General features: G+C 47.6%; 1 protein-coding gene across 1 annotated transcript in view; it reads left to right on the top strand.

Annotated features, from left to right (window-relative positions):
- The window catches only part of IGSF9 (immunoglobulin superfamily member 9), a 55,333-nt gene that overhangs the window by 31,236 nt on the left and 5,452 nt on the right, over positions 1-18,645 (top strand). The window contains 12 exon segments of the mRNA XM_081840774.1: positions 2,175-2,327; positions 6,246-6,397; positions 10,309-10,426; positions 11,696-11,837; positions 13,260-13,405; positions 14,162-14,304; positions 14,397-14,537; positions 14,681-14,797; positions 15,703-15,853; positions 16,728-16,851; positions 17,753-17,928; positions 18,058-18,371. Coding sequence (XP_081696900.1) covers positions 2,175-2,327; positions 6,246-6,397; positions 10,309-10,426; positions 11,696-11,837; positions 13,260-13,405; positions 14,162-14,304; positions 14,397-14,537; positions 14,681-14,797; positions 15,703-15,853; positions 16,728-16,851; positions 17,753-17,928; positions 18,058-18,371 — 1,877 coding nt within the window.

Genomic DNA, 18,645 nt, shown 5'->3' on the forward strand with positions numbered 1-18,645 from the left:
TGTTGGATGCAACCTGTTGAAATTAATAAGCCTAAATTAGTTATGTCCTTTAATTCCAATGGATCTGTTCTGAGGACGACTGATGTTGCATACGGCCTACCATTGCCTCTTTGAGGCTCCAAGGAGGGAAGCAGTTTGGAGGAGATGGGGCAATGGCATGAAAAAAAAGAGACCCACTTGGTTTCTCCTTAAGGAACAAAGCCCTTTTGAAGTGTTGGGGTGGGGGTGGGGAGTCCGTGGGGCACATATCCAACCCCCTCCCCTCGGCATGGCACTCTCGCTGGCCTCCTTTTTCCAGCTCCCCATCCCTCCTGCCCATTGGGGGGGGGGAGACACTGTGTAACACTTAATGTCTGTTGAATTGACCCCTGACCCGGCGTCGCTGCCCGGGCCTGGACTCCGGCTTTTGTTTTCCATGGCGGTTCCCACAAAAGCAAACGGTTCCTTCCCAGCGTCATGGTCCCAGCTGGGCAGGGAGAGAGAGAGGGGAAGGGGGCATCAGCAAGGGTGGTCTTCTCAGGACTCCCCGAGAGAGCGGGAAATAGGCTCTCAAGCCCGTGCTGGCCCAAGACATTTTGCTGCCCGAGGCAAAGGACGTGAAGGGCCGCATGCGGAAGCTGACTGGACCGGTTGCTGGATCGGCCTAGTCATAGTCCAGCATTCTGTCTTCAGAGAGGCCAACCAGATGACTATAGGAAGCCCCACAAGCAGGACCTCGGTGCAAGAGCCCACTTGCGATTCCTACCAACTGTGGTATTCAGGGGCCTACAGACTTCCAACAGTGGAGGGAGAACATAGCCACTGTGGCTTGTAGCCATTGTCAGCCCAGCAACTTTTACCTTTCTGAATTTGTCTAATCCTATAAGAAAATAAGGGGACACGGGTGGCGCTGTGGGTTAAACCACAGAGCCTAGGACTTGCCGATCAGAAGGTCGGCTGTTTGAATCCCTGCGACGGGGTGAGCTCCCGTTGCTCGGTCCCTGCTCCTGCCAACCTAGCAGGTCGAAAGCACGTCAAAGTGCAAGTAGATAAATAGGTACCGCTCCGACGGGAAGGTAAACGGTGTTTCCGTGCACTGCTCTGGTTCGCCAGAAGCGGCTTAGTCATGCTGGCCACATGACCTAGAAGCTGTACGCCAGTTCCCATGGCCAATAAAGCGAGATGAGCGCCGCAACCCCAGAGTCGGGCATGACTGGACCTAATGGTCAGGGGTCCCCTTTACCATTTATTAGAAAATAAGAATAGCCCAATGTGGCCCATCTAGTCCAGTATACAATTCTCCGCGCTTGTGATTCCCAGCAACTGGTATTCCCACTACACTCCCTCCCTGGAAGCTGTAACTAGAGCGGGGGGGATTTCCTCAGGAAAACAGCATGGATAAAGGAGGATAGCGTCACCGCTGGCTACTCCCCATGGCTGCTTTTTGACTTGTGTCTGCGAGTGGTGGTTAAAATCACATTTAAAGTAACTTAGAAGCAGGGAACGGATTCAGACCGTTGGTGCATCTAACTCAGTGTCTCCTGCTCTGACTGGCAGCAGCTCTGCGGGATTTCTGGCAGCTTTTCCCAGCCTTACCTGGGGGACAACAGGGAACCTATGCATGCAGGGAAATGCTCTACCACTGAGCTATGGTTCTTCTCCTAAAATAAAGTAGTGTTCCAGTCCTCATGGTTGTAAATAAAGGACTGCTTTAGGTAGGAACGTAAGGCAGAATGTACTGGTTGCAGCCAATGGTTATGCTGCCACATCCGCTTTATTTGTATTTGGTGGGCCCTTATTCTGGATTTTCATAAAGCACTCTATTCCTTTACCAGTTCTTGGGACTTCCAAATGCAAGTTGGACCTTTAACAAAACCTTGCAACGTGAAGTGTCCTGTTCAGAGTTCAAGGCAGAGAGCCATGCCCTTTTCCAGGACACTCCATTCCCCCTCCATAGTCATTCAGCAATCTGCACCTGCTGAGCATGCCCAATCCTCCAGTGTATTGGTTCCATTTCAGGGGAAGAAAATTTGCTGGGCTGGGTTGAGGTCTTAGAATCATATAATCATAGGGTTAGAAAGTACCCCCAGTCTGACCCCCTGCACTGCAGTGCAGGAATCACAGCTTCCTATGATGGTGTTGTTGCTTCCGTAACTCCCTGCATGTTCTTCTGTGGTTTCTTGTCTGCAATGCAGGTCGTGTGCGGATCCAAGAGGGTGCCTCTCTCTGGATTGAGCAGCTGCGTGCCGAGGACCAGGGCTGGTACGAGTGCCGGGTGCTCTTTCTCGACCGACCCAACAGTGACGACGAGTTCCAAAACGGCACCTGGATCCACCTCACTGTCAATTGTATGCTCTGGGTGTTGTTTTTTTTAATTTACTTTTGTAGAATTATTATTTGCTTAATCATTTTTTTTTTATACAAACATCAACCACAAAAGACATATACAACAAAAACCATAACAACAATGACAACACAATTTGACAATTCATATTGGAGTACGCTGATATACCTACGACTACACCTTTTTTAACAATATTTTCCCACCTCTCTCTCCTCCCACTACTTCCCACCACTATCCGCCTTATCGCTTAAATATTCGCTCCAGATTTCTTCATATTTATCCATTCTTATTTTGCGTTGACATGCAATTCGTTCGTATGTAGCTAATCTGTCCATATTATCAATCCATGTGCTCAATGGAATCTTTTTGCAGCTCTTCCAATTCATCAAAACAAGGGGTTTTTTGCTTCTAATATAGTACATCCATTTTTTTTGACCCCTTGAAATTTCCCACGTTTCCGGAATATAATTTAGAATTAAATTCATTTCCCCTAAAAAACAATTTCTTTTTATTACTCTCGCTATAAATATCCTCACCTCGCACCAAAATGATCTTCTCATCGGGCAGTTAATCAACATATGTATTAAGTTCGTATTTTTGCTCCCACATCTCCAGCTTTTTTAATTTACTTCAGGGTTGCTCAATGCCGTTCCTTCTACGTGTTTGGGACTACAACTCCCATCAGCCCCAACCTGCCTGGCCAATGGCCATAGAATCAAGGAATCAAAGAACAGACTTGGAAGGGACCCAAAGGGTCATCTAATCCTACCCCCTCCCAGCAATGGTGGGTGTTGGATTCAACAAGATCTGAAGGGCTCCACATTAGATTGATTGATTGTTTTCAATTTCTATCTTGTCTCTTTCCATAGAGCAAAAACTTATTTTTTAAGGATTCAGGAAGCTAGGATAAAAGAGGCTTATACAGTTATTAACGGTGCATGATGGAGGAAAAAAAACGATATTTCCCCCCTTGCTTATAACAACAATTGAGATGACATAGGGATGGGCAACTTTGGCAATTTTGGTTTCTCTTTGTTTATCATTTTTCCAACCTTAAACTCAGGACTCCATATTTCCACATCAGTGTGCAATTTATTTTATTTATTTTTTTGAAAAAGTCTTCATGAAAATTAATCGGTGTCTAGTGTGGATTTCTCCTAATGTGCACACCTTTGCAGAGCAATTTCCCATACAGTGGTGCCCTGCAAGATGAATGCCTCGCAAGACGAAAAACTTGCTAGACGAAAGGGTTTTCCATTTTCCGAGGTGCTTCGCAAGACGAATTTCCCTATGGGCTTGCTTCGCAAGACGAAAACGTCTTGCGAGTTTGCTTCCTTTTTCGTAAAACCGTTAATACCCGGGGAATCCGCGCTCCGCAAGACGAAAAAATCGCAAGACGAAGCGACTCGCGGAACGAATTATTTTCGTCTTGCGAGGCACCACTGTACTATGAAGCATTTTTGTATATTGTTGTCACTATTATACACATTTTTATGCATGCTTTACCTCAGAATGTGCTTTTTTCCACACATTTCTTGGGTGGAGAACTGCTTTGCAAGCTCAGGAAACTGCCAATTTCAAAGGATGTTTGAATTTTGTTTGGAAATGCACTGAAGTGGAATGGGGAACCCTGTGGCACAACAGATATGGCTGGATTCTCATCTGCTCCAGCCAGTGTGGATTATGGAAATTGGGTACCCCTTGGTGCAGGATCCTGTCCACTTGTATTTTTTTAAAGCAGTATGCACAATGATATAAGGAGGGTTGCACACCCTCTAATGCCGGTTTAACAGTCAGGGCTTCCTCCAAAGAATCCTGGGAACTGTAGTTAAGGGTGCTGAGAGCTGTTAGGAGACCCTTCCCATCAGCCTTAACAGACTACAGTTCCCAGGATGCATGGTGTAGATGTGACCCAAATGTCCTCATTTGGGCCCATCCCCTATCCTTCGCATGCTGGTTGTCTCAGCATCAGATCCCCTTTTGTCTCCCATCTGCTTAGCTCTTCTTCCAGACCCTCATCCCAGTCTGTAATCCTGCCCTCTCCCAGCTTCTGTCTCCCCAGCTACTCATCCCTGCTCTGCTGCCTAATCAATTGCTATTATCCTTGAACAGATGACCAGCCCCTACTTGCAGCTGAGACATTAAAAAGGGAGGGGGTGGGCATTTGTTAAGGGGATAAGACCTGGGGTACCAGGGGAGGATAGGCGTGGGAGAGGAATTTGATTCATCTGACATTTAAAGGCAAACCTATATAATTTGCACTTCCAGAACCAATATGCAAACAGAAATGCATTTTGGAATGTGCAATTTTCCAAGGTGGTTTGCCAGCCAAGTAACATGTACAAAAGTACATAAATATGCATATAATCGTGAAAATAAAATTCAGACATATATTACATTCAGGGAAATTGCTTGCGAGAATGTGTATGTTAGGCAAAATTCCACACAAAAGTGCATATATTGGGAGAGTTTTGCACGAAAATGCTGATTAATTTTCACAAAGATTTATAAAACATCCCTTTTCTCCCAGGCCTTTAGCCAATTAAACAATTTATCGCATTTTAAATTGTTGGGGCTGGTAGAGGTATTGTTTTGTTTGTCATTATGTTACATATTTTTGTGTTTTTATACTATAAACTGCCCTGTAATCCTTGGCTGGAGGGCATCCTTAGAATCGTAGAGTTGGAAGGGAGATCACAAGAGTCATTTAGTCCAGGCCCCTGCGATGCGGGATTCTTTTGTACTATGTGGGGCTCAGACCCTCAACTCTGAAATTAAGAGCCTCATGCTGTACCAGCTGAGCTATCCCCAATTCACACTTACCCAAATTCTAAAATGCAGGTTTCCAACCAAGCAATGTGCACCAAAATACAACATTAGGTGAGATTTATTTGCAAAAAACCCATGTATGTTAGGCAAAATTGTGTAAAAAAGAAAAGTGTATATTAGGAGAAGATCACACTAGAATGCTGATAAAATGTCTCTTTAAAAAAATCTCAAACTGTTGTGGAAATGTGGAGAACTGAAATTATGACTGGAAAAGTAAGAAACAGAGAGAAACCAGAATTGACTTGTTTTGCCCATCCCTAAGTAAGGATATATATTTCTTTTTAAAATGTGCTAGCAAGTTTTTTTTATACCAAAATCTGCACCTTTTAAACATATTTTGACATTTGATCTTTCATCCAAAGAGGTCAAATTGGTGTACATGGTTCTTTCATTTAATCCGCACATCAGTAGGTTGCTGTTGTACTCAGGTGCTGCTTGTGGGGATCCGATAGGCCAGAGGTTTTCAACCTTTTTCAAGGGACCACGGCTCCCTTGACCAACTACATTCCTTCTGCATTACCCCTGTGGGGCTCAGGAGCCCAGTTATGTCACACCCCTTGCCTGCAGAGCCAACAGCCTCTCACCCCATTTCAAACATCCTCCCTTGTGAAGTGCTCCCTCAGCCTCCTCTCCTCCCCTCTCCTTGGGAGTCTTCTCGGCTGCCGCCCCTGGTCTCTGAGCTGCCCCCCCCCCCGCCCCAAAGAGAGGTGCCTCCTCCCATTGTCTCACAGAGGCCTGAGAAGCACCCCCTGGCCAGCCCCAAAGGTACCATTCACCGGGGGAACTTGTAGCCTGGACTGTTGCAACAAACAGCTGTGCAAGCCTATAGGAGGCAGAGATGCAAGAGGGCATCGGGAAGGGAGGGAAGGAAAGAGGGACGGGGGCCAGTGTTGCCCTGACCATCATTCAGGGCACCCCAGGGTGCCACAGCACACTGGTTAAAAACCACTGCCATCGGCATTTGGTCAGCTACAGTGAGAACAGTATGCTGGACTAGATAGGCCTTCAGCCTGATCTAGCCAGGGCTCATCTGGTATCTTAGAATAACATTTCTGATTATTCGGGTGCTGTTCTCATAAGGTCTGTCTTGCAGTTCCCCCCACCTTCCAGGAGACCCCGCCAGCTTTCATAGAAGTGCAAGACCAAAAGTCTCTCACGCTGACCTGCTCTGCAGCGGGAAACCCCCAACCAGTAGTCACTTGGAAGAGGGACAACCAAGCCATAGAAAGTGGAGACAAGGTTCAGGTAAGGCGTGTGCATGTAGCCCAGGAACCAAGGGTCTAGACCAGGCATCCCCAACCTTCGGCCCTCCAGATGTTTTGGACTACAATTCCCATCATCCCTGACCACTGGTCTCGTTAGCTAGGGATCATGGGAGTTGCAGGCCAAAACATCTGGAGGGCCACAGGTTGGGGGTGCCAGTCTAGACTACAATTCCCACACCCCCCAGCCTGGTTGAACCATTGGTTAGCGATGATGTAAGTTGTAAGCCAACAACTGAAGACCCAAAGTAGAAGAACTCTGGTCAAGAAAAGGGAGTGGGGAGCCTGTGGACCCCCCAAAAGTTGTTGGCCTGCAAGAGTCCCAGCTGGCATGGCCCAGTGGTCAGGGAGAATGAGAGTGACAGTCAAACAACATCTGGAGGACCATAAGTCTCCAACCCCTAGTCTAGAAATGTGTGTAGACACAATCATCTTACAAGCTGGGAACCTGGCCTTTGAACTGGAAATAGTGTGTTTGTTTTATTTTTAAAGGGGGTGTGAGTATGTTTCTAGACCTCATGGTAATCAAGCATATTCTGGAAGTGCCCCATTCTTGACTTCTGTTTTAAATGACTTTCAATTCTCTCTTTCCTCCCCTGTTTGCCTGGAACATACTTTCAGATGCCCTGCATAGTGTCTTCTCCCTTCCTTCACACCTGGCTCTTCAGGTGTTGTTGGGCTTCCACTCCCATCCTCCTAAGCCATTTTAGCCAATACTCTGCTTTAAAACCCTCCTCGAAATGTGCAGATTACAAATCTCAAATGAGAATATGCTGTTTTCATTTTCGTTTTATGGTAGTTTAATAGTGTATTCATTCTCAGTTAGCCTCCCTAGAAATGCCATTGACATTGAAGGGCAGGATATAACGTCAGCAATAAATGAATGTGTTCACATTTATTGGATTTGGTGAGATTTCCCCCTGCTCCATACGCACAAATTTAAAAAGGTGTTTAAATAAATGCATTTTCAGAATACCTCCAGTGTTTTCTAGTCTTACAGAGAGCTGAAAATGGTGACAGATTCCCTCCCCTACATGAGCAGTTTCTATGGTTCACAACTTAGGGTTTTAACAAATCCAGGTATTTAAGAGAACATTATTGTCAGGAGCCAGAGTCAGGAGTAGGTCAACAATTAAAAACAACAACACTGGTGTCAGTGATGTTAACACGTTATTCCAGAAACCCAGCACAGGCCTGGTCAGCACAGCACCTCTTCCCAGCAGTGCTTGCACCAATGAGGGAGTTTCAGGGACTGAAGACCCCCACCTTCCGACTGCTCTCCAAGGACCCGCCCTCTTCCTTTTTCTGTGCATTCTGGGAGACCAGGAAGAAAGGGAGCTGGCTGCAGGAGGGGGAGATTCCCTGGCTTCTTCAGCAGCCTGCCTCCACTCTGCTTCTTGACCTCTCCTCTGCTTCTGCCTCCGAATCAGGACTGCCCTCTGCCGCAGCCTCTTCTTGCTCACTAAACCCTGTTGCCTCTCCAGCTTCTGACACCTTCTCCTCCCAGTCTGCTCCCTCTGACCCACTCAGCATTGTCCCACCACCCCCTGGCTCTGAGCCTTCTTACCCTGGAGGTTCCCTTGGGGGTTCCCCAGCTGGTACCTCCCGCCATTCCTCTGCATCCAGCCAGTCCATGACAATTACAGTGGATTATGGTTTACAACCATAATCAGTTCCGGAGGTCCGTTTTTAAACCAAAACAGTTTGTAAACCAAGGCACGCTTTCATCAATGGGGCCTCCAAAAAAAATTTGTTCATAATCCCCCCCCCCAAGGGTTGTAATGCAAAAAAAGCTTGCAAATTGGGACACACACTTCCGGGTTTGATGTGTTTGTAATCCAAAGCGTATGGTTTGCAAACCAAGGTACCACTGTACTAGTATTCATGTTACTGCCATCCGTAAAGCATCCTCCTCTGTGAGTCCCATGTGTCTCCTGAAACCCAGCATCTCCCTTACGTCAGGGGTGCCTGGTGAAGCTTTCAGAGCAGGTGTGAAGAACCTTTGAACTGCAACTCCCATCATCCCTGGGTCTTGGCCATCAGCCTGCTGGGACTGATGGGAACTGTAGGTCAGCAACACCCGGATGGCGCAAGCTTCCTTGTGCTAGAAATTTTTTTTCATCATGGGGCACCTTTGCTATTATACTTCTTTGCTTACTTAGTTTATGGTCCACCACTGGTGTAATTAACACCCAAGTTTATTCCCCTGCCTTTGTTTGTTCCTTCTCATTGAGGAAGTGCAGGCCAGTTTAACCTGTTTGCCAACCCCCTTTAATATGTCCCCTCCTGAAAATGTTTGAGCTACCCCACCCCAGCTTTCACCGCCTCAGAATGGGAAGCTGTTTTGTGTGATTTGTTTAGGGGCAACTAGTGAGCCTTTTGTGGCTGATTGAGGACTTCCCTGTCTAAGTTTACTCTCCAGTGCTGTTTATTCTGAAGAGGAGTTTCATGCCTTCCCCACCCAGAGAAATAAAAAACCAATAATTGGTTTCAGAAACCCTAAGGATGGATTTCCTAGTGGGTGCATAGGCACTGAATTAATTGTCAAGCTCATTTTAGGACCGTTCTCTAACAAATATACCTAAGGTCTGGCTGACCCCTGCTGGCCACTCAAAGGAAACAAGCATTTGACTTGCTCTCTTCAAGAAAGCCTTGCATTGTGGTATGCTACTGTTTGGAGTGCTAGCAAGCCCTGACCTTTTCCAATATATCCCAGTTGTTTTTGGGGGGTGGGGGTGGGAAATCCCACTTAGACTGATCCATGCCCCCCACTGACATGCGGCCCTGGAGGATATTAACCAAGTGGGGGTTGGACCCTCATGCAAAAAAGAAGAAGTTTTGCACCCCTGTATAAAACCCGTATTTCAGGTGAGAATGCTGAGACCAAGAGGACAGTGTTTTTTCCTAGAGTCACACTGTGAACTCAGGTGAGATCTGAACAAGCTCACATACTTAGTCCTTGCTGTTCTCAAGTTAATAAGAGGGATGGGGGGAAATTTGATTTTGTTCTCATTTAAAGACATACTTGCTTAAATCACACTTTCTGAAGCACAGCCATCCTTTGAATTTTGCCCTTCTCAACTTTTGCAATCCAGTTCTCCAGGTAAGTATTGTGTAAAAAAACAATGCATATACTTGAGTAAAGTATGTGTGGAAATTCATATATCTGTGAAGATAACATACAAAACTGCATTATATTGAGGAAATATAAATGTTAGGGAAAATAAGCTTTGCAAAAGGTGTATATTAGGTAAAATTGCATATATGAATGCGTATGCCAAAGACACCGCTCCTTATCTTGGCCTATGAGACCTATGGTCTATATTTTCAGGGCATACCCTATTTCTGTGAGTGCAGTTTGATTTAAACTGTTTTCAGTATTGAAGTTTAAATTGATGTAACCTGCTGTGGGTATGAAGTCAAATTAGTAATGAAGGTGATACCGTATTTTTCGCTCTATAACACGCACCCGACCATAACACGCACGTAGTTTTTAGAGGAGGAAAATCCGTAGGCATGCCACCCATAGGCATTCCCTCCATAACACGCACAGACATTTCCCCTTACTTTCTAGGAGGAAAAAAGTGAGTGTTATGGTGCAAAAAATATGGTATATTTAGAGAAATTCATGCTGAAATGGTGATGAATTTTTATGAGGACTTTTTTTTTAAAATCATGAACTATACTGGAAATCTAGAGAACTGAAGACTGGAAAACAGAGAGAAGACATTTGCCCATCCCTAGTTGAGGGAATTGACAGAAACTCCTTGAGGAATTGATTTTCCTAGTCTTCTTTACCACCTGGTTGGCCGTACAATTTCTTGGTGAGGAGATGCTGGAGGGGTTTTTTCTTGCTTGCTCCAAGCCTTTCCTAAATGATGTGCTTCCCACCAGGTGAAGAATGGGAGCCTTGTCTTTGCCGGTGTGGAGCGGGCCAGCGCTGGGGCCTACACCTGCCACGCCACCAGCGAAGAGGGTGCCATCACCCACACGACCCGCCTGTTGGTGCAAGGTAAACAGGAGAAGAAGCAGCATCTTTCCCAAACTGGGTTAAGCAGCATTTTAACACAGGATGCTGCTGTACAAGCTTATCTGTCCATAGAGCCCATAGGGGGTGGGGAGGGGAAACTCAGTCCTGGGAGCCAAATGCGGCCCTCCGGAGACTCTTCCCAAGCTCCTCCCATTCCCAGGCCACACCCCTGGCTGGTCCTCCTCTGCAGCCTCCTCCAGTGATCTTTACCTGGCTGGAGTGTATGCACGCTACTTTCTTGCCAGGATGGAGATGGGGTGTATTCCTGGCCCCTGGAAGGTTACTCATAAGTGGGTTGAAAAATGGTTCCCCACCCCTGACCTAGCTCAAAATTGTCCTGCTCTCGCTGGCAGCAACTCCCAAGCGTGCCATGCAGAAAAAGAACCTTTCGCATCACCTTCAACTGTATCCTTTAAATTGGAGATGCCAGGGATGAAACCTGGAACCTTCTCTGCATGTTCACAGTCCTGCGCTCTGCCACTGAGCTGGGCTCTCCCTCCCCAGAGCACAGGAAGTTTGTGCCTTGCCAAAATTTGCTGAGCTAGCCCAGGACTGCCTTCTCCAGCCTGGCAGTCCCTGTCTCCCCAGCCCTCCCCATTCCAAAGACCCTGGCAGAAGCCTTTCCCACAACCCTGCTATCTGATCCTTCATTTAACTGGATATGCCAGGGATTAAAGCAGAAACTTTGTGTGTGCTAAGCATGTGCTTTACCACCGAGCTACGATCACTCCCCCAGTTTACCATCCAGACTTTCTGGCAGATACAAGTGCACAGCTATGGGAGTCAAGCATGTCTCTGATTTCCAAAGGGAATCTTGGCATAACTTCAGAGTCAATAGTTCCACATTTTTTCACTGGCAGGGTTTGGGGGAGAGGAGTGCCTTTCTGTCCTTAGATTTGGGGAACCTCAGACTCAGGGAGAGGCGCTCAATGTAGCTCCCTTGGCCCTCTTTCTGGCCCTTGGCACTTTTCCCCAGCCACATTCCCTCACCAGCCTTGGATTTTTGAATGTTTGGGATGTGTCCTTGAACCTCTGGTGTGTGATTTTTGTGTGTGTGTTTGGTGTAGAAACTAGCCTACTGTACAAAGGCAAAATGTAAATTTGATTACCTCTCCATGCTTACCTCTGGTGGTACCCACAACTGGCATGTGCCTCCCCCCGCCGCCCCCCAGCAAGGTTTTGCAGAAGGAAATGGAAAAGGTTCCTTGCCCCTGCCTTAGCCACTCATTCCAGGCACTTTCTTCCTCGCAGGGCCTCCGGTAATTGTGGTGCCCCCACAGAACGTCACTGTCAACATCACCCAAGATGCCTTCTTGGCCTGCCAAGCCGAGGCCTACCCTGCCAACCTCACGTATAGCTGGTTCCAGGGGGACACAAATGTTTTTCACCTCAGGTAGGAAACTCCAGGTGTGAGTGTTTTGCGAGAGCGGGGAGCAGAATTGCTGACTGGGCTCTTCCGCAAATGATGGTCTGTTCTTTCCTTTATGTAATATTTCCCTCCCCAAGGGTGCTCCAGGCAGCAAAGTGAAAGGGAGCCCAACATAGGGCTTAAATTAAAGCTTGTCCTCTTTGGGAGCAAGTAGAGATGAACGCCACCCCGGGAGAGAGAGTGGTCTTGCGTTGCAAGTTATGTTTGTTATATGATAAAATGCTGGTTTTGTTTGGAAATCCCTAATTATTTGTTTGACAGTTGGCAGTACGCCTAGTCATTTCACAAGGATGTTTCATCAGTTACTTCAGAGAACTGGTACCAAAAAAAAAAGCATTATTTATGGCAATTTGTGAGAAACTCACTCATCATTTATGCACCTAAAAAGAACAAGCAGAACCCAGAAGACTAAGCAGCAGTGTGGTGGAAAGTTTTGTTACATGTGAATCGACATTTTCAGACTCATTTATATTTTCTCAATGTGAATTTGTTTGGAGAAATATGTAATAATTGCTGCAGTTACATTTGTTTGTACACTTGATTAGACTTGGTCTTCTTCTTTGAACTCAGATACTATGTACAGTGGTACCTCAGGTTACAAACGCTTCAGGTTACAGTCTCTGCTAACCCAGAAATAGCACCTCGGGTTAAGAACTTTGCTTCAGGTTGAGAACAGAAATTCTGCTCCGGCGGTGCAGCAGCAGCAGGAGGCCCCATTAGCTAAAGTGGTGCTTCAGGTTAAGAACAGTTTCAGGTTAAGAACGGACCTCCAGAATGAATTAAGTACTTAACCCGAGGTACCACTGTATTTGGCTCCATTCTCTCTCATTCATAGATATAGATATACCGTATTTTTTGTCCCATAGTGCGCACCGGCCCATAGGACGCACCTAGTTTTTTGGGGGGGAGATAAAGGAAAAATGTTTTCCTTTATTTCCCCCCCCCCCCCAATACCAGGTCTGGGAATCCAAACCAGGTCGGGGAACAGTGGGATGGCGGCGCTCTGCCTCCCCGTTGTCCCCCGAGCTTGTGGGCTGCAGGCTGCTGCCTGTGAGCCGGGCGGGAACTCCCGCCGGGCTCGCCATGCTTGTGGATAGCTTCCGGAAGCCTGGAGAGCGAGAGGGGTCAGTGCGCACCGACCCCTCTTGCTCTCCAGGCTTCAGCGAAAGCCTGCATTCGCCCCATAGGACACACACACATTTCCCCTTCATTTTTGGAGGGGGAAAAGTGCGTCCTATAGGGCGAAAAATACGGTATCCTTATCTATATATAAGATATATAGAACTCCCAGTTGCCCATGTTAGCCAAGCAAGTGCTTAAATACAATGCTGTTGCACTTTTTTCGTTCCTGCTCTCTTCAAGTTCTCTTTCCTTCGCCTCCTTCAGCCATCTCCAGTCCCGGATTCGTGTCTTGGTGGACGGAAGCCTCTTGGTACAGAAAACTGTCCCAGAGGATTCGGGGCAATATACCTGTGTTCCTAGCAATGGGCTAAGGAGACCACCTTCTGCCTCAGCGTTTCTCACAGTTCTGTGTAAGCATGGCACCTTCCCATCTTTCTAGACCTCCAACTGGTAGACACAGTCTAAGGGTGGTGGGAAAAGCAGACAGTATGAAAACAGGCACCTTCGGTGTTCAACCTGCTGGGTGGGGCTCAGACAGGGATGGGGCAGAAATGCAATTCTGATGGCATTTAAAGGCAAACCTACTGACCTTGCACTTTCTGAAACAATATGTGGATTGAAATGCAGCCATCCTTCAAAATCTGCACTCCCTCAAATTTTGCAGCACGGTTCTCCAGCCAAGTAATGCGTACAGAAATGCATGTTAAGTGTGCATAAATGCGTACATTAGTGAAATCAACATGCAAGCATGCATTATAATTGGGGAAATTGCTTTGGTGAAAGTGTGTGTGAAAGGCAAAAGTGCATATGTTATGGGGGAAAATGTGCACTAAAATTCTGGTGATTTAAAAAATAATAATCATGCTCTGATATGGAAATGTGGAGAACCGATCATAAGATCGGAAAAATGAGAAACCGAAAAAAACCAGAATTGTCAGCTCCGCCTGCGCCTCAGCTCGGATCAGCCTCCATAGAAAGAATCGTCTTGCAGCATTATCCACATCCTGTTATTTTGCAGGGTGCAAGGTGTGGGTTGCCTTCCTGGTAGGACATCCCAGCAGTTGATTGGAGAAGCAACCCAGCCTTGGCTGTGCCCCATCTCTCCTCTAGCTTTCCCCCACTAGCCATCCCACTGTCTGAAGCTGTGTCCTCCCTGCCTTCTGCAGACCCAGCACAAGTCATCGACATGCCCCCTGAGACTCTCCTGCCAATAGGGATGCAAGGCACCATCAGGTGCCCCAACAAGGCCAATCCTCCGCTGCTTTTCATCAACTGGACCAAAGACGGGCAGCCGCTGGAGTTAGGCAAGGTACTTGGCAGAAGCGTCCACCACATCTTCTTGGGCTCATAGGCCTTTGGGGATAACTCTCTTCTGAACAGAACACTCTCTCCCTCTCCTAGCTCCCAGGTTGGTCCACGACTCCCGATGGTGCCATTGTCATTGCCACAAGCAACGACAATGCCGTGGGTGTTTACTCGTGCACCCCATACAACAGCTACGGCAGTGCTGGCTCCTCGGCACCTACGCGCGTTCTCCTGAAGGTGAGTAGCAGAGACGGCTGTGTGTGTGTTAGAGCATAAGAAGAGACTTGACTGCTGGGTCATCAAGTCAAGCTTCCTGTGTTCACTGTGGCCGACCCTTGCCTGTTTCAGATGTCAAATATGTGTTGTGTTTTATGACCTAGGACCCTCCTGCATTCAGCCTGCGCCCCAAGGAGGAGTATTTTCAGGAGGTGGGGCGGGAACTTCTCATCCCCTGCGCTGCCAGAGGTGACCCCTTGCCCGTCATCTCTTGGACAAAGGTGAGGCGGCTCTTAGCATAAACAAGAGGTAGATCCCAGATAGGCTGTCCAGCGGTGGTGGCTGCTGCCCATTGGGACCGGCCAGGTGGGAGGCCAACAGGAGGCGGAGCCAGAGCCAGTGAGAGGCGGAGACAACTTTATTCTAGTTTTGTCCCCATCCTCCTCCTCCTCCTCCTCCTCCGCTGAGGTAACACTGAGACTGAAGGAGCCAACAAGCAGGCTGAGAGGCTTCCCTGTTAACTCTGGCTGGTTTACTCAGAGCTCCACCTTTTAGCTAGGCTCGAATTCCTTCTCAGTTTATACCAGGGATAGGCAACCTAAGGCCTGAGGGCCGGGTGCAGCCCAATCACCTCAATCCGGCCCGCGGGCTGTCCAGGAATCAGAGTGTTTTTACACGAGTTAGAATGTGTCCTTTTGTTTAAAATGCATCTCTGGGTTATTTGTGGGGCATAGGAATTTGTTCACAAACATGAGTCTGACCAAACTGCGGGAGGCAGTGGAAGACAGGAGTGCCTGGCGTGCTCTGGTCCATGGGGTCACGAAGAGTCGGACACGACTAAACGACTAAACAACAACAGGAATTTGTTCATTTTTTTCCTCCCAAAATGTAGTCCGGCCCACCACATGGCCTGAGGGACGGTAGACCGGCCCCCTGCTGAAAAAGGTTGCTGACCCCTGGTTTATACCTACTAGTATATAGAATCATAGAGTTGGAAGGGGACCCAAAGGATCTTCTAGTCCAACCCCTTGCAATATATTTGAGAACTTGAAGGAAATTTAAAAGTAATTGGCAACATTTCAATTTAAAGTGACTTCAGCCATAGTATAGTTAGCAAGGCCCTGATTTCCCCTGGGGTCTTGAACAGCTTGCTAACATCTCTCTGGTGTGTCTCCCCCCCCCCCAGATGGGCAGCAAGGGCTTAGCCAATGCCCAGGTAGACAAGAACAACAGCCTGGTCCTGCGCCCACTGACCAAGGAGCAGCACGGCTTATGGGAATGCGCCGCCAACAATGGTGTGGCCCGCATCAGCACTGCAACCACTGTCTACGTATTGGGTGGGTACTTCATTCAGAGCACAACAGAATTAAGCAAACTGTACAGAAATGCATTGAAGAACTATTTTGGTAGTGAAAAGGGATGTGTGCTGCAACTTTCTTGGGAGGGCAGTGTGTATGCATACATATATTGGCCTGGTTTGCCTGTTGGTACTAAGCCATGGTTTGTATGGCTTAACCATGGTTTCTTTGACCAGCAGCTTAACCGTGGTTTGTTCCAACAAACAATGGTCATAACCCATAGTTTGTTCTTGCCTTACAAACCTTGGCTTGTTCTAACTATGGCTTGTTATTGCACGCAAACCTGACATGGTTTATTAGGCATGGTTTGCTCAGCAAGCATCTGGAACAGGGTGGGAAAACTGCCATAACTCTGTGGTAGATCACAAGCCGGTCCTCGGTTAAATTTGTGGTGTCTCGGGTAGATCGGGTAGCAGGCAATGAGTAAAGATGTCTGCTCAAGACCTTTGAGAGCTTCTGCCACTCGGAGCAGCTAGTACTCGGCAAAATGTAGTGTAATCAGCAGCTTCCTATACTGGAGGGACTGTAACTTAGTAGTAGAGCATGTAGAAGAGTCCATATTCAATCCTGGACATCTCAAGTTAAAAAGGGATTGGGTCAGAAGTGATAGAAAAAACCCTTCCCCACCTGCTGGAGCAGACACTACCGGGCTTGATGGACAGAATACCATAAGGAAGCTTTCCGTGCACCTGGTTTAATCCTCAAAAACAAATGTTGGAGGGGCTGGTGGGGGCACTAGTTGATAAAACTGCTGCTGCTGTGGATTTTACCACCCACAAAACCCCGTTGAGCCTCATCCTAATCCTGTCAAGCTAATTCAGTTCTGCTTTTCGTTCCCTCTCGTGAACTCTAGGCACCAGCCCCCACACAGTGGCCAACGTCTCGGTGCTGCCTCTCCAACAGGCTGTCAACATCACCTGGGAGCCAGGCTTTGACGGGGGCTACTTCCAGAGGTTCAGCATCTGGTATACGCCGCTGTGAGTCCTCGGTTAGGATTTTGGAATGGAGGCTGTGGGCGCTAGGCCCCAAATGGCTGCTGTGCCCAAAAGTGCTGGGGGGGGGGAGAGACAGGATGGGGGCAAGTATTCCCCCTCTCCATCTGCTGCTTTCTCAGTGGGGGGAAAGGCACCTATATCAATCACAGTTACACTTCCTCACAAATATATGCTCTTTCCACCTCCCCTCTGTTCAGAGCTGAAAGGAGGGCATCCTGTCCTGGCACCCAAAGAAATGTGAGCAAGTTTAGTTTTTTTGTGTTCAGTGTAAGAGAGGCTAAGCCAGTGCAGGAGCAGGAACAGCAAACTGCCCCTCATATACTGTGTAGTCTTTCAGGGAATATTTACTGAAACCTTCCATGGGTACCATAGGAGGTTATGACAGGCACACTGACAGTATTGGGCAGTGATCCCTGTTTGAATGTATTTTGCGTACCAAACAAAGACTTAAAAAAGCAACAACCAAGCCTTTTAAATTACATTTATGATGTGGAATTAATATAGTTGTTATAGCTCCACGAAACATTTATTTACTCTCTCTTCCAACAGATCAGTTTTGTCAATGCTGTGATTGCTTGATCTCTTGCTTTTTTTAAAAAAAAAGTGATAATTTTTATGGTTATCTCAATTGCTGCTTTCCCATTTTCTTTTATTGCAATGGGTTTCTAGGTTGCTTTTGCTTTTATGCATTGCCCAGACAAATCTTGTAGTCTATCGGGTGCCTGATAAACTGAGTGAATAGATTAATTAAATATAAATGTTACTGGAATGCTTCTTCCAGGAGCTCACAAGTTCCTTCTGCTCGAAACCACAGGGGTTTTTCTGTCTCTGGTTTGGATTGTTAGTGACTGCAGCCTCTCCTCTATTTCTGTGCCCCACACAGGTTGAAACGCTTCAATCGCCCTCACCACGACTGGGTTTCACTGCCTGTGCCTGTTGGGGCCTCCCACGTCCTGGTGGAGAATCTGCAGCCAGATACCGGCTACCAGTTCAGTGTTTTGGCCCAGAACAAGCTGGGTAGCGGTCCCTTCAGCGAGATCGTCACCACTGTGCCACTAGGTGAGAGGCACAGGACATCTTTCCTTCTGATCAGCAATGTGTCACTCCCAAACTATTCCCTTAAAAGAACAATGCACAGTTTCAACACCCGTTCTCTCTTCTTCTTCTTCTCCTTCTCCTCCTCCTCAGGTTTCCCAACAAACACCATGCCACCCAACCCCTCATCTACGACCTCACAGATTTTCCTATCCCCACCTCAATCCCTGATGGCCAACGAGACCACGCGGGGGGTCCTCCTCCTGTGGGAGCCCCCATTCCAATTCTCTGTGGCTCTAACAGGCTACACCCTGGAGCTGCGACAAGACCAGGGCGGCTGGGAGGTTCTCGATGGATCCATTTCCAGCTCTGAGACGCAGCTCCTGGTGCCTGGGCTAATCAAGGTGGGTTCAGAAGGGTGTCAGAGAGACAGTTTTGAAAGGTTAGTGCAGCGGGTGGTGCTGTGGGTTAAACCACAGAGCCTAGGACTTGCCGATCAGAAGGTCGGCGGTTCAAATCCCTGTGACGGGGTGAGCTCCCATTGCTCGGTCCCTGCTCCTGCCAACCTAGCAGTTTGAAAGCACGTCAAAGTACAAGTAGATAAATAGGTACCGCTCTGGCGGGAAGGTAAATGGCGTTTCTGTGCGCTGCTCTGGTTCGCCATGCTGGCCACATGACTCGGAAGCTGTATGCCGGCTCCTTCAGCCAATAAACCGAGATGAGTGCCGCAAGCCCAGAGTC

This window comes from Podarcis erhardii (genome assembly GCF_964252035.2).
Source record: "Podarcis erhardii genome assembly, chromosome: 15".
NCBI lineage: Eukaryota > Metazoa > Chordata > Lepidosauria > Squamata > Lacertidae > Podarcis > Podarcis erhardii.